This window comes from Lissotriton helveticus, chromosome 1_2 (assembly GCF_964261635.1).
Source record: "Lissotriton helveticus chromosome 1_2, aLisHel1.1, whole genome shotgun sequence".
In the NCBI taxonomy this organism is placed as follows: domain Eukaryota; kingdom Metazoa; phylum Chordata; class Amphibia; order Caudata; family Salamandridae; genus Lissotriton; species Lissotriton helveticus.
Window position 1 is genome coordinate 145,838,622 of NC_136058.1, and position 17,304 is coordinate 145,855,925.

The 17,304-nt window shown below is 46.8% G+C and overlaps 1 protein-coding gene across 1 annotated transcript in view; it reads right to left on the reverse strand.

Annotated features, from left to right (window-relative positions):
* BSND (barttin CLCNK type accessory subunit beta) overlaps nt 1-14,944 on the reverse strand; it is a 167,573-nt gene extending 152,629 nt beyond the window's left edge. Inside the window, exon 1 of the mRNA XM_078670193.1 lies at nt 14,165-14,944. Within this exon, the coding sequence (XP_078526319.1) occupies nt 14,165-14,341 (177 nt within the window). The 5' untranslated portion in view covers nt 14,342-14,944. The remainder of the gene's footprint in view (nt 1-14,164) is intronic.
* Between the last annotated feature and the right edge of the window lie 2,360 nt (nt 14,945-17,304).

Here is a 17,304-nt window from a genome sequence, read left to right on the forward strand (position 1 = left end):
TACAAAGGGACACCACACGAGAGTAGATTCTTAAGAATCTTTATAAAGAATAAAGGCAAGTTCTCGCAGCATTAGGTACAGGAGGATCGAGGGATCCTTAAAGTCTCGGTATCAGGGGGAAGGGGGTAGCGGGATCAACGGGTACTAGGATACCCGGCGCACAGCTCTCAATCCTCGAGCTGGGGGGTGCAAGGAGCCGCGACGTCGTCAGCAGGGCTCTGAGAATGGTTCAGCGTGGTCGGGCCGCGACAGCGTCAGCAGGGCTCCGAAAATGGTTCAGCTTGGTCGGGCCGCGACAGCGTCAGCAGGGCTCCAAGGATGGTTCAGCTTGGTCGGGCCGCGACAGCGTCAGCAGGGCTCCGAAGATGGTTCAGCTTGGTCGGGCCGCGACAGCGTCAGCAGGGCTCCGAAGATGGTTCAGCTTGGTCGGGCCGCGACAGCGTCAGCAGGGCTCCGAGGTTCCAGGTTCCGAGTACAAGATTTCTTATCAAGATCAGCCACGACGAGGTCAGCAGGGCTTCGGCTCCAAGATACAACTGGAGTCCTAATCCAGGGCTGGCCCTTCTATAGGGCTGGAGTCCTTTGATGTCCGGACCCTCGCGCCTGGGGGTCAGAGGGGCCGGGGTGAGGGTGTCCAGACACCCAGCAGGGGGGTGGAGCCAGCGCCCAGGGAGGCCGGAGGGTGATCGAAACCAGGCGTCCGGGAACGGCTGGAGGGCCATCGAAATTCCCCTCCTCCTGGATCCGTCAAGTGGCCACTCTACCACCTGGGCGGATCTTGGTGCCTCGAGGTCGGGGCTTCGCTGGGGCTGCGGCCGGGGTCACGTGTTCGGACGTGATGGGCCCAAGATGGAGTCGGGCCTGAAATGGCAGTCCGGGGTGGTGGCCGGACCTGCAGGGTTGGGGCGAGCAGGGTTCGCCGGGTTCCAGGGGGGAGAGCCGTGGGTTGCCAGGGGGGCCGCTCTCGTCGAGAGTTCGTGGAGGGTAGTTTCAGGGGGCGACAGCGGGTCGCCCCCCTGGGTTCTAATTATTAACACAACTACTAACCAAAACAAAAAAATATAAAAATTAGATCTGAACAATAGGATACAATGCATTACATACATAAAGAGACGACATTTCAAAAGAAACATGCTTTGTTGCAAGACAAAGACACTACTATGCAAATAAAACAATAGGAAACAACAAATACATTACACTACACAAACACAAAACAAACAAAAAAAAACATACCTGTCGAACGATGCACGGAACGGACAACGAAGCCGACACTCCTTACACGGGACGCGCTTTCACCAATATGGGGATTTCCAATTAGACGCGAGTAAATTGTTACGCAACGTGAGAGGATTTTCAAATATCATTGGCTAACAGGGACGTCAATCAAAATAGTACGCGATTCAAAAAAAAACTAGAATGCAACACTTAAATACGTAAATATAGTTATGGGACAGTCACACATCTGCTATTTAACATTTCCCAAAAATATAAAACAATAAAACAACAAAGATACACAAACAACTACACACACAATGAAAACAACACATACACATACACACACACACACACAGGCACACACACCACAAACACAACTACACAACACACAAACACCCTCACACACCCTCACCCTCACACACCCTCACTCACACCACCCTCACCCCCCCACCCTTACAACCCTCTCACCCTCACTCACCCTCACACACACACCCTCACACACCCTCACACTCACACACCCTCACCCACCCCCACCCTCCCTCACACACCTTTACATCCTCACCCTCACACACCCTCACTCACCCTCACACCCTCACCCACCCTCACACACCCTCACTCACCCTCATGCCCTCAGCCTCACACCCTCACACTCACACCCTCACCCCCTTCACCCCCCTCACCCTCACACACCCTCACTCACCCTCACAACACTCTCACCACGACTCACCCTCACCCTCATACACCCTCACCCTCACACACCCTCACCCTCACACATACTCACCCTCACACACCGTCACCCTCACACACACTCACACCCTCACACACACTCACAACCTCACACACCCTCACTCACCCTCACTCACCCTCACACCCCCTCACCCTCACACCACTCACACTCACACATCCTCACACACCCTCACCCCCACAACCCTCTCAACCTTACTCACCCTCACACACTCACCCTCACACACCCACACCCTCACACACCCCCACCCTCACACAACCCCACCCTCACACACTCCCGCCCTCACACCCCCTCACACCCTCACACATCCTCACACACCCTCACTCATCCTCACTAACCCTCACACCCTCACCCACCCTCACCCACCCTCACTCACCCTCACACCCTCACCCTCACACACCCTCATCCCCTCACCCTCACACACCCTCACCCCCTCACTCACCCTCACCCCTCAACCTCACAACCCTCACACCCTCACCCTCACACACCCTCACCCTCACACACCCCCAACCTCACCCCCCCGCCCTCACACACCCTCACACATCCTCACACACCCTTACACATCCTCACTAACCCTCACACCCTCACCCTCACCCACCCTCACTCACCCTCACACCCTCACCCTCACACCCTCACACACCCTCACCCCCTTACCCTCACACCCCCTCACCCCCTCACTTACCCTCACCCCTCACCCTCACAATGCGCACACCCTCACCCTCACACACCCTCACCCTCACACACCCTCACACCCCTTCACTCACCCTTACACCCTCGCCCTCACCCACCCTCAGCCCCCTCACCCTCACAACCCTCTCACCCTGACTCACCCTCACCCTCACTCACCCTCACACCCTCACCCTTACACCCCCTCACCCACACAACCCTCTCACCCTCACACACCCTCACTGACCCTCACACACCCTCCCCCTCACACCCTCAACCCCCTCATCCTCACCCCTTCACCCTCACACAGCCTCACACACCCTCACACCCCCTCACCCTCCCCCCTCACCCTCTCACACCCTCCCCCCTCACTCTCACACACCCTCACCCTCACACACCCCCTCACTCACCCTCACACCCTCACTCTCACACCCCTTCACCCTCACACCCTCACCCTCACACCCCTCACCCTCACACACCCTCACTCACCCTCACACCCTCACCCTCACTCACTCTCACAACCCTCTCACCCTCACACACCCTCACAACACTCTCACCCTCACACACCCTCACCCTCACACACACTCACCCTCACACACCCTCACCCTCACACACCCTCACCCTCACACCACCTCACCCCACCCTCGCACACCCTCACACACCCTCACTCACCCTCCCACACTCCCACACACCCTCACCAGCATAGGATAGCAAAAAATAGCATAGCATAACAAAACAAAGCATAGGATAGCAAAACAAAACATAGCACAACAAAACAAAACATAGCAAAACACAACAAAGCATAGCATAGAATAACAAAAGACAACAAAACATAGTATAGCATAACAAAACATAGCATAACAAAAAAAGCATTGCATTACATAACAAAACAAAACATAGCATAGTATAACAAAGCATAACACAGTATAACAAAACATAGCATAGCATAACAAAACAGAACAAAACATAGCATAACATAACAAAACATAGCATAATAAAGCAGCATAACAAAACAGCAAAACATAGCATAGCATAACAGAACACAACATAGCATAGCATAACAAAACAAAGCTTAGCATAGCATAACAAAACATAGCATAACAAAGCATAGCATAACAAAACATAGCACAGCAAAACATAGCATAGCATAGCATAGCATAATAAAACACACAACAAAACATAGCATAGCATCATAAAACACACCAAAGCATAGCATAGCATAACAAAACATAACAAAGCATAACAAAGCATAGCATAGCAAAACACAAGAAAACATAGCATAGTATAACAAAATAAGGCATAGGATAGCAACAGTAAACATAGCATAGCATAACAAAAAAGCATAGGATAGCAAAACAAAACATAGCATAGCATAACAAAACATAGCATAACAAAACATAGCATATCAAAACACAACAACATATACATAACAAAACATAGCAAAACACAGCATAGCTTAACAAAACACAACAAAACATAGCATAGCAAAAAAAAAAACATAATAGCATAGCAAAACATAGCATAGCATACCAAACACAACAAAACAAAACATAGCATAGCATAACAAAACTTAGCATAGCAAAACAAAGCATAGCATAATAAAACACAAAACATAGCATATCATAACAAAACATAGCATAGCATAACAAAACATAGCATAGCAAAACATAGCATAGCATAACAAAACATAACATAACAAAACACAGCAAAGCATAGCATACCAAATAAAAACATAGGATAGCAAAACATAGTATAGCATAACAAAAAGAAACATAGGATAGCAAAACAAAACATAGCATAGAATACAGCATCACTCAGCAGCACCACAGCATCACTCAGGGGCACCACAATATCACTTTGCTCTACCACAGCATCACTGAACGCCACAGCATCACTCGTTCGCCATCACATCATTCAGCGCCACCACAGCATCAATCTGTGCAACCATTCAACAACAACTGGTTCAAATATGTCCTCTCAATGTTTCAAGCTTTATTACAAATGTAACAAAAAGATGTTAATATTTCACTTCTGTTCTTGGATTTCCGTCACAATAAAATACACTGAACATAATCTTCACAAAAGTTATTTACAAAAGTTTAAGCTATTTCCATTATAAATTACAATAACATTTATTTAAGTATTAATGATTAAAAAAAATAGAAGCCATTGTTATTTGCATTATCAATACATGTAAGTCACATAAATACAACACATATTGCATTACAAATGCTATAGGTGTCACATTTGCGAAAGTTATAACTATTGACATTGTAAATGACAAAGCTATTAATTTCGCTATTTTCAAAACCAAAACATAAATACAAAATTTGTCAATTGCAATACCAAAAGCTCAAACGTTCCTAATGCGAGACCTATTGCATTGCAAATGCTTGTTTAAGGTGGTATAAACTATAGATTTTTTTTGCACTGGGGGTCTTCCTCTATTTTGAAAACATTTGTGTATGAAAGTTGTCCTTTTGTTTGGAGGTGGTATCGGACGGGGAAGGGTTGTCCTTACTTCGTCAGAGGTCTTGAAGGAGTTTTGAGATGTTGGCCCAAGGCACAACAGAAAAACTGAAATTCTGTTGGTCTGTCTGTCATAGATTCCTCTCCTGGATTTCTCTCCAGCAGTGCTGGATGATTATTTTGGGGTTTTCCAGCCTGGAAATTATGTAAACTGCCTTTTTTGTGCTCTTTTTTGCTGTGCATGGAATTGTTTGTGGATGAAACAGTGGGGTGTGAAGATTACACAGGCATTCACATTCATTACAAGTAACTGAAGATAATTACGAATCCCGAATTAAGCGGATGATTTCCAGAATTGCAGTATCAGATTAGTGAGTATATGGCATGAGTGTTTAGCACCTTTCTGGAGCCACATGAAACAGGAGCTATTAAAAGTAATTTATCTCAGTTATTTGTGCGGGACTTGGATGGCCCTGATGAAAGCTGAAGGCCTGTTTGACTAATATAAAATCAGCTGAAACATGTTGATCTTGGGGCAGGTAAGCCATCCATCAAGCTCTCCTCGCCTTTGATTTTAGTGCTGCCAAGGCTGCTCTTCCTTGTAAAAATTAAAAAATACAAACAAGCAGCCTTAGGCATTTTTTAACTTCCTTTTACCTGGACCCTTTGACAAAACCTTTTGGCAACAAAATGCTCTCCCCATAAGAGGGATTGAATCCACCCGGTACTGCAAAAACAACATGGGGTGTCATTGTGAATGGATATAATCTTGTTATCACAGGGGATAATTGTTTTAAGATTCCTCAAATGGGCATATTTGTTTCATAAGCAGACAATTTTGGGTGAGGGCTAAGGTTTTGTTTCGCATAGAATATTATGACGATGGGACTCTAAGGATAAATTAGTAGTTCGAATCTAACCTTGGCATGTTGTAAGATCATGGCAGAAATCGGGGTGCTTGCAGGTAGGCAGAGTCTACCCGCTAATTTTACAGGGTTGTCGTCATCCCCCTTGCCAAAAACTTGGGCTCCAGTGAAGCAAGCTGAACTCATACTTTTGTAATTTTCCAAAACCGAGACACATTCAGCAACTCCTCTGTGTTGCCTGCTTTCCGCAGAGCAACAACGTGCAGGCTCTAGAGAGGCTAATTTTTTTCCCTTCCAGCTGCGCCAAGACAAAGGGTTGATGTAAAGGCCATCAGCTCCAATGCACTACCCTATGTTGCAACCTATACCTCTCTCAATATATCTTTTACCTCCACTCTCTGTTTCATCCCGAACCTCATTCTGCTACTATGATCTCCAAAATAATCCATTCTACTACGATCTCCTAAATAAACCTTTCTTCCCTCTTCTATCCCTCCTTGCATTACCCTAAACCCCATTTTACTACTACAGTCTCCCAAACAACCCTTTCTAAATTCTTCCCTCATGTATCCCTCCTTAGACTCATCTGAGACCTCAGTTTACTACTAGGACCTCCCTAATCCATTTCTAGAGACTCTTTTGTCCTCCATCTCTCCTTTACTCATACCAAACCTCCTACTACCACTATGATCTCCCAATAAACACTTTCTAACAGACGCACATGTCCAGCACTCAAATTAATTCATATCTCCCTATACGAATTAATCACTAATTCTTTTTGGGTTTCGGAGTAGCGTGCTACTCGCCAAAAAGTGCTTTGATGCCCCATCAGGAGTAACAAGCGCTATATAAACAGAATTACAATTACAATTTCAAATGTATGAGATGAGTGGCAGGGCTCTTGTCTGGTTATTAGTCTGTCATTATTATTCGGTTCCACCTGTCCTGGAGGTGTGACATTTGATGTTTTTGCATTGCGAGATAGAGTTGGGGCCGTTTTACACACAGTGCCCTGGGAACACAACGGGTGTGTGCATTTCCTTTTTGCACCCCAGGGCACTATGGTGTTACAGAAGGGGTTGCAGACGCTTGTGAGGACTCTTCTATAATACTGAAAGCAGAAATGCAAATGTTGCACCAGTGCTATCGTGAGATGACGTTGCCTCATTTGCATGGGGACTTGGCCCCGAACTTGGGTTCATGCAGAAGAGGGAATCACTTTGTCTCTGCCTATTACAAACAGGCTCTACAGAGGCACACGGATAGTGTGCTAAAAGGTGAGGCCTGTCAGAGCTTTCCCTAAGGATGACCTCTGGAAGGGTGGAAAGAGGTCCAATGGGCCCCCCAGGGGACCCCTGCAGGCGAGTGCAGTCACTCACTGCACCTGCCTCCTAGGGGGATCTCTGCCACCTCTTTGAAGTGCAGGATGCTGCTGTCAGCAAGGTGAATCACGAAGCAGCTTGTAAATAGCCCCTCTGTATTTCATTGTATGCGCTGCTCTGGGGGCAGCGCATTCATAATAATAGGGAGCACTATCCCGATCTATGGTAGGCGACCTTTTGAAGGATGCACCATGTCACAAACAGCGACAGTGCATCCCATGTTTAATGTGGCTGCTGGTGTAATTAGCGTGAACAATGATGAAAGAGATCACCTTTTATTCAAATATTCAGAATGTGAAACTCCTTCCTGACTTGCATCAGGAAAATAAACCACTCACCTCACTTTCTGGTGAGACTATACCTGTCAGTTCATCTCCACTAATATAATTCCAAAACCAATCAGTGCTGCTCCAACCACTATAGAAGTCCAATGAGAGATGTAGAATGTGGCCACTGCCCACTGAGTTACTCACAGCTATCTTGGCACCAGCGGCAGAGAGCAAACATGGTCCATAAATAGTGGTGCTGTATAATTGAACCGATGATTTTTGGAATGCTAATCAAGAATGTATATAAAACGCACTTTCTTTTTCATAACATTTCTGAAAAACAGACATGCTTAAATGTAGCAACAAGTCCACAGTGACACGGTTTGAGTGCTTCACGAATGATATGCAGCCTTCCCACGTATGAAAACTCCACCTTCACGGCTCTCTAAGTAGCTTTCCTCCCTCTCATAGAACAATTGACTTTATATGTATATAATATCCTGTGTGCTACGCTTGCACTCTTTGTATGCAATAGAACACTGCTGTTAACCAGACCTTCTGCTAACTATACATCTAGAGCAGGGTTTTAGCCCATCCCGTCCAGCCGTTGGCTTTCTTTGAGTAGCATCTTTGATCCATTGCCTTGAAACTTTGTCATTCATGCCTTGGCTTAGCCCAGTGTAGTTTTTATCTCTTCCCTCATTCTATTGGCTCATTGGGGGTAACATTCCCCCTCTATTGAGTGCCTGCATTGACACACATGAGGGAATGCGGAGCAACTAAAGCCCTCTCTGTCTGCTTTTACTGGCCCCCACCCGTGGGTCTCGCTTTATTGTGCTGACGCTACATGCAATAGCATAGGCATCAGGTTATAAGGCTTGTAGAGCTTAGGCCCCACCAATAATTTAAGATAAGAGAGCAAGGATTGGGCCAGAATTTTTCACATTGTAAAATGAGTTGACATAGGCGAGGCTGGTGTATTGCCAGACGCCTGCTTTATGAAAGATACAGTATAAGACAGTGATAAGCATTTCTAAAGAGACTGAGGTTGGATGTCAGAGACACATATAAAACAAAAGTGTTTACCTCACCTATGACTGCAGAGGAGAGGGGGGTTGATTATATGGTCGTGAGAACCCTTCCAATGATGAAATGACATAGATTCACATGGCCTGCTCTAATTATTCCTCATGTGTTTTTTTCTAGGACTTGGACCCTGATTTCAGGTTTCAAGGGATAGCAAGCTTGGTTGTGGAGCACTGGTTGGTTGGCACTACACAAAACTGACACATAAATTGCTTCTTTACTGTTTTTAAATGAGGTTGTTTGCTCATTTCGTATCTTTTCCAACGGAGCATCATGCATTTCAGTAATGGCATGCTGCGGGCACGCTCTGCATTCCACTTCCATGGAATTGCTCATATGACCTGGACCCCACCAATAATTTGTTGCACCTGGCTCCCATGTTTAATAGTATATTAAACCCAGACCTACAGGCTTTGCCAATGCTTGTTATAAAACTGATGAATAGGGGTTGAGACAACCCAGAAGCCGTCGGAGCTGTAATCTGCAGATTGGAGGCTTCTGATCAGATAAAGTAACACACCAAGTTACTCTGCAGAAAAGTGGCTTTCCCATCACATCAGGTTGGAGAATGCCTTCAATTGTTCGGGATCGCTCCTGTGTGACTTAAAGCTCAGACAACCAGAATAAGCCAGCTGGGTATGTAATGGTCGAGCACTTTATGTGCACTGAAAACATTCTGACCTAGATTGAAAAATAAATAAAGCAGCGCAGCAAGTGAAGTTGCTGGCTGCGTAGCATGAACGGGAGAGAGCAGAACAGTGCCATACCTTGAAATATGTGGCACTGTTCTGCTGTCTCCCTGCACTGGTGCACTTTGGGCTGCCATGCACCAATGCAGACACCCTTGCACCAAAGTGCAAGGGTGTCTGCGTTGTGGTCAGTATAGCTTTTGTGCAAGAAGCAATCTCTTACTGCCCAAAAACTATGCTGAAGGGCAATTTACTCTTTATATGAGGACTGTAGAATACAGCATACAAGAAAAGAGAAAAAAGCAAAGAGAAATACAAATATTTCTCCTTGTTATGCCAGCCTCGGGGAGGCGCAGGATTTTGGCGTAAATCCATGTCTAGAGGTCTTCGTAGATATGGATTTGAATCAAACTCCATGGATGGATGCCCTGGAACGCCCATGCAACACCACCTTGTCGCAAACTAACACAAGAGCCAAGACACCACATTGCACTACTCGGCATTACTTTGGGTTACAATCCAGAGCAAATCTTGATGCGAGTCGGAGTGTAAATACCAACATAGCACTTTGCACTGGATCTGCATTAAAAGAATAAAACAAACCCAATGCAAGGTATTTTGAAGTCTCGTCCTCTGTATTTCACAGGCGCACACTTTTGTGCCCCTTGTACAGAAAATGCTTCAAGCTGGTGAGTTAGGCCCTAGAAGAACGAAGTAAAAAAGGAAAGTACACACCCATGATGTATTTTTTTACCATATAATGTAACTGCTTCCCCTAATGCAGGTATGTGTTCTTGTGAAGGAAGCAGAAACACACAGGTAAACTTCAAGGGTTATGTATATTCGTCCAATGGATACGTTGTTAAAAATGTATGTTCCCATAGGCGAAAACAGGGATATCAGAACAACTTTGCACGCTCTGCGGTATCTTTACATCCTATACTATTATTAGTAGTAGTATTGGTTACAGTCACAGTATTCGTGGTATTATTGTTGTATATATATATTTTATTATTGTTAGTAGTAATACAGGTAGTAGCTGTTGTAGTTGTACTATTTCTGTTGTCGTTGTTTTTTTTCTTAGTGGTAATTCTGTTCTTTGTACATTTTTTCTACAGCTCCATATGACCACCATCTACCCTCGTCCACCTTCCCTCGCGCAACTCCAGAGAATTTCGCAATAGTGGCTAAGCTGCACACTGCCAAACTTGGGGAAGTGAGTTCGAATCGCGGCTGCCCCACTTTACCACATTCTGTGATCCTGGACACACTGCTAAAGTTCCCTGTTCCCTATTGACTTAGTCGCCGACATTTTGAGTGATTAGAAATCTGGCTATAGAGGGTACCACGCATTACATAACTACTGACACTGCTAAGAGCAGACACAATGGAGATGCTGGAACAAATTCCACCATTTTAGCTCTTTTGGGTGAGGAGCAGTCTCATGGAGATCTGTCTGCCCCTCCTGCCCCATAGGAAACTACCAGGGGTTGGCACAAGCAATTCCATCACATTTTGTGTCCTTCAAAGCACATACCTGGTCAGCTGAGAGCAGATTACCACATGGGCCAAGCAGTGCCAGGCTGTGGGAGAGAATGAACGTCTCAAGAATAATTCTATATACCTTCAGCAGGACAGTCTCAACGCATCTCACATAGACTGCCTCTACACCCTCGATGAAGCAGTACAATTCCATTTTAGCAAGAGTGCTACTATGCCCTCAAGATGACAGTACACACATATGTCAACTAGATCTGCTGCAATACCTTAACCTTCAATGCAGCAATATATACACATCTCAACAAGACTGCTACTATACCCTCAATGTGGCAGTGCAATTGCATCTTAGTAAGAGTGCTACTATATCCTTAGTGCAACAGTATGTACATATGTCAACTAGACCTGGGACCAGGGACGGACTGGCTACCGGGCGTTTTGGCATGCTGGTGAGCTGGGGGCTGATGTCACTGCGGTGTGGGCTCATTTTGTTGATGGACACCTGCGTGTGCTTCGAAATAAATAAAGCAAAATGAATATTGTTCAGCACACGCAGGTCCCCATCAACAAAATCAACCCCCAGCTCGGCAGCATGCCAAAACGCCGGGTAGACAGTCCGGCCCTGCCTGGCACTATACCTTAACCTTACATTGGAAACATACACATACATCTCTATTAGACTTCTACTATACCCGGTATGGGACAGTACATGCACATCTCATGAAGACTACTACTATACCCTCCTTAGGACCTTGCAGACACATATCAACATCCTGGTACCATACCCTCAGTGGGGCAGTGAATAGGCATCTCAACAAGACTGCTATTATACCCTCAGTGGAACAGCACATACACATCTCAACAAGACTGCTACTACACCCTCAGTTGGATAGTGCATAAGCATCTCAACAAGACTGCTACTACACCCTCAGTTGGATAGTGCATAAGCATCTCAACAAGACTGCTACTACACCCTCAGTTGGATAGTGCATAAGCATCTCAACAAGACTGCTACTACACCCTCAGTTGGATAGTGCATAAGCATCTCAACAAGACTGCTACTATACCCTCAGTTGGACAGTGCATAAGCATCTCAACAAGACTGCTACTATACCCTGAGTGGAACAGCACATACACATCTCAACAAGACCTCTACTATACCCTCAGTGGAACATCACATACAGATTTCAACAAGACTGCTACTATACCCTTAGTTGGACAGTGCATAAGCATCTCAACAAGACTGCTACTATACCCTGAGTGGAACAGCACATACACATCTCAACAAGACTGCTACTATACCCTGAGTGGAACAGCACATACACATCTCAACAAGACCTCTACTATACCCTCAGTGGAACAGCACATACAGATTTTAACACGACTACTACTATACCCTCATTAGGACCTTGCAGACACATATCAACATCCTGGTACTATACCCTCAGTGGGGCAGTACAATTATATCTTAGCAAGAGTGCTGCTATGCCCTCAAGATGACAGTACACACATATGTCAACTAGACCTGCCATTATATAACTTAACCTTACATTGGAAACGTACACACACTTCTATAAGACTGCTACTATACCCTATATGGGACAATAAGTGCACATATTAAGAAGACTGGTACCATACCCTCTTTGGGACCTTGCAGACACATCTCAACATCCTGATACTATACCCTCAGCGGGACAGTGCATATACATCTCTAAAGACTGCTACTATACACTCAGTGGGAGAGTACATACACTTCTCAACAAGACTGCTACTACACCTTCAGTGGGACAGTGCATACACATCTCAACAAGACTTCTACTGTACCCTCAACAGGACAGTACAATTACATCAGAGTAAGAGTGCTACTATGCCCCCTCAGTTGGACAGTGCATACAAATCCCAACAAGACAGCTACTATACCTTAACCTCTAATGGCACCGTATATAGGTATCTCAACATAAGAACTGCTACTATAACCACAACTGCACAGTGCATGCATACCCAACAAGACTGCTACTACATCCTCAATAGGACAGTTCATGGGCATCTCAACAAGACTGCTGCTGTAATGATGTTAAAGGCACTAAACATACACATCTCATCCAAACTGTTACCGTACCTTAACCTCAAATGGAACCACATACACATATCTCAGCAAAGCTTCTACTATACCCTCAATGGCCGAGTGAGTACACATCTCAACCAGACTGCTACTATACCTTAACCTCAAATGGAGCTGCATATACATATCTCAATAGTCTGCTACTATAGTCACAATGGGACATACACATGAAAACAAGGCTTCTGCTGTACCCTAAATGGCGTAGTGCCTTCAGATCTCAGCTGGACTTCTACCACGCCTCATATGGGACAGAGCAGACACATCACAGCATGATTGCTATTAACTCTTAATTGGGACAGTATATTTAATCGAAGGAAGGCTGATATTTTACCTTCAGTGGTACAGAACAGACAAATGCCAAGGGGACAGTAGAAACATTTGTCAGCAAGGTAGCTGCTATTGATTCAATGGGACAAAACTACACCGCTCCTCCTGTTCCTTCAATGGACAGTGCGGTTGTGTCACTGGAAGGCTTCTACTGTACTTCCAACGTGACAGTAAATGCACTTGTCAGCGAGACCGCTGACATACTGTTATGGGACAGTACGCGCACTTGTAAGCAAGACTGCTGACATTGTGCCACTGGACGCTTGTCAGCATGGACGCCACTGCCGTCCTAATGGGACACAACAGGTCAAATTAAGGTGTATATTAAAGGCAGGCATGTTCTCATAGGCCCTGAATACCCCACTATGGCATCATTTAGAGTTGAGGCGGTCCTAAGATGCGAGTAGTATTTGCACCCGTTTAGCACATGTTCCCATAGGCAGCTGAGAGACCAGCGTGTTTACTACTAAGGTCTTGTGCAGGCGCCTTCGTGGTGCAAAGTGACGCAAGTCATTGTGTCCATCTACTTACCATTATAAAAGCCCGTGGGAGCAGCACAACATGAACGTCCCTGCAATCCTTACTAAATCACCCAGAGCCGGTCTTTGCACAAATATGTACTGATAACTGGTGACCACCCGTGACTTCTGTTGCACAGAAAGCGTGAAGGGGTATTGACTGGGCAAAAAGCGTGCAAAACCTAATTCCCTTTCCACCATAATAAGGTGTGGATATCAGGTGCCAGTGTTATTTGCTGCAAGGTGCTTTTACACCATCACGGCCTAAGTGGCTGAAAGGCGGGCACAGAGTTACTCCGAGAGCCCTGCCTACCTTGGGGTAGCACTGGCAGATGCTCCACACGATGCCCAGCAGCACCAGCAGGGCCCCGAGCGTGCAGAAGGTGACGAAGACCTGCGGCCTCTCCACGCTCATGATAAACATCCCGATGACGATGAGAAAGAAGCCCAGCACGATGAGCCCGTACCGGAAGGTCTTGTCCTCCGCCATCTCCCGGCTGATCCTACCTGTGGCCGGTGGAGAGCCCAGTGAGGCGCAGACGGGACCTGCCAGAGGCGCGCTCGCGCTGCGGCGCGTGGAGGGCGGGACCAGGGGCGGGGGCGGCTGTCAGTCTCCCGCGGTTTTTATCTCACCTTGCGATCACCTGGACATCACAATAAACTGCGTGTGCGCTTGTATTTTTTTCCACCGGCTCCCGAGGGCTACGGATCGGCCTCGGAGTCAGAGGCGTCCTGCGCAGGGTTGATCGAACCAGTTTTAATGACCTCTCAATGAATGCAAATGGTTCCCTTCGAGCCTCGCTCCAGTGGAGCCGGACAGCACACCCAGCAGTAACCTTCCCTAGAGGCATGGAATAGGCAGGGGGCATTCCGGGCTCCGCTGCCACCACTCAAGTGCTGCCTGTGTGTGCAAGAATAAAGTGCGGTCATAACCGTGCCCAAGGTTCAGTGAGTCGCTTACATTACTGGGCACCGGTACAGCTGCACCTGTTGCACCTATGAAGGCCACGAAATAGGTAGAGGGTCTTGGATGAAAGCCCTATCCTGGGTGTCCTGGACTGTGTGCTCCATTCCACCTTCCAGAGATGGAGAAGACTGGGGAAGTCTGGCCTGGTGGTCGACTGTGCAGAACTGTTCACTCTCTTGTGAGGTGATCAAAGCTCTGTGCCCATTTAGCGCTTCGTGGTTATCATAGCGCTTAAGGCCAGAGTGATCTTTGACCAGCGACTAGTGCAAAGATAGCTGAATTGAGTTATTTTGTTCACAGTGAGCCACAATGTCTGGTGCCTAGAGCTGTAGAGCGCGTCAGTGATGTTGGGTTTGAAAAGTGGGTTACTGATGAATGAGCAGGGGTACCACGGGGGTGGACGGCGTCCCCCCACTTATTTTACCGAGGGAACACCATCTCTGGGATGAGGAGCTCGGCACCTTTCGTGACATCACTTCCTGTCGTGACGTCACTTCCGGTGACAGCGTCCCCCCACCTTTTTTTATGACTTGTGCCCTGTGAATGAGTTTGAGGTTTCGATACAGTGATGAAATGAACATTAGCTAGGATTAATCATTGTGTTTGCCTCAATACTGAGGTGGATTTTGCTATGGTTGGGCCAGGGGAGTGGTTGGTAATCTTAGATGATGAGTTTTGTGTCCACGGAGAACAGGGCATCATGGTTGTGGCTTGCATCACGGATAGGTTCTTCAACTAGACATGGACAGAACCTAGAATCTCCATGTCTACTTGAACCCTCTCTGAATGAAATTGATAGGTCATCTTCCCATATGCAAATCATCCCATTGGCCTCAGCTGCAGGTCCCCACAATATTCAACATTTGTATCACATCCCTGGCATCAGTAATTTGGGGGAAGCAGCCTTTACAATGAAACCGGAACCCCACATGCCTTTACCACACGTGACATTACCACGCTAGTCTTTACAACGAATATGCCTTTACCACGCATGCCATTACAATTAATTTTGTTGTAGGCATGATTGGTAAAGGTATATTCGTTATTAAAGTTTTAAAGGTAAGTATTTAAGGTTTTTAAGTATTATGTGTTTTTTACATCTATCCATCCATCTATCTATCTATCTATCTATCTATCTATCTATCTATCTATCTATCTATCTATCTATCTATCTATCTATCTATCTATCTATCTATCTATCTATCTATCTATCTATCTATCTATTGGGATTGGACTGCCACATCCCTGGGGCACAAATTAAGTAAAGGTGCGGTTCCATTGAGTGGTGACCACCACCTCCCGGGGGCTACAGAGAAGATGTGAAGGGGGACGCGCGGCCTCCCTCCAGGAGCCCTCCATGGACCTGGGGAGTGCCACCCCCAGGACTGGCTCCAGCAATGTCCCGGGGTGCCCACTCCCGGGACATTGCAGTTTGCTACGGCTTGCTCCCACCAAGCCATAGCAAACTCTGTTCCGCTTCATGGAAGCAAGAGCATTAAAAATGCTCTTGCTTCCATGAAGCGGCACAGAATTGCTTTTGGGTAGTGGGAGCTTCAAGCAGCTCCCTCTGCCCAAAAGCAATGCACGCTCCCGCAGTAGGCAGGGAGCCGGCAAAGACTTTTGGGGCCTTGAGGCTGTACACGCAGTCCACAAAGACGTGGCCATGCCCCGGGGGGATAGGGTCCCCCGGGCATTATCGGCTCAGGTTGGGGGGCCACGCAGGCCCACCTACCCATTTAAAAAAAATGAAAAAGTTAAGGCATGGCCCCTGGGGATGTGGTCCCCGGGGACGAAATTGGCCTCAGGATGGGAGATGGGTGGCTGGTGACATTTGAAGGTGGTGGGGCATGGAGGTTCGTCCGAGTTGAGTGCCAGGTGGTGGGAGTGGGGGGGAGGGGGGGCTTGGGAGGGTTCAAGTGGCCTCAAACTAACATCACGCGCGTCTGCGGCGATAAAGAACGAACAAAGTCCAAACAGTCGAAAAATAAGTCGGCGAGCCCCGTCTCATGGTCTGAAACCTGATCGCGCCCGGGCACGGTGTGATCCCCACCGTGCTAAAAAAATAAGTTAGTCATAAACGACTAAAAACAGAAAGAGTGAAGGAGGGCGCGGCGCGCCAGCAAGTGTGCACTTGGCATCCTCCCTGCTGAGGAAGTCGGCGAGTTCCGCTACTCCTGGTCTGCCGGTGATCTCGAGGGGGTGGCACGCACATGGGCCGAGGTGGTTGGGCCCATGTACAGTGATCATGCCACATCAATACTGTTCTGAGTGTTGACAGCACCTACATTTAATGTTATGAGTCGTATTATTACTGATGCATTATCGCCTACCTCACTTGTACTGCGGCAGACCGTGGCAGGGGGGGAAGGAACTTAGGAAGCCTGGAACGCGCGCGCTTTTTGCCAAGTGACAACTCTGCAATTAATTACTATATAGGTACTGGTAGCTCAGAAAATAACGAAAGCAGACTTAGTCCAGCTGAATTC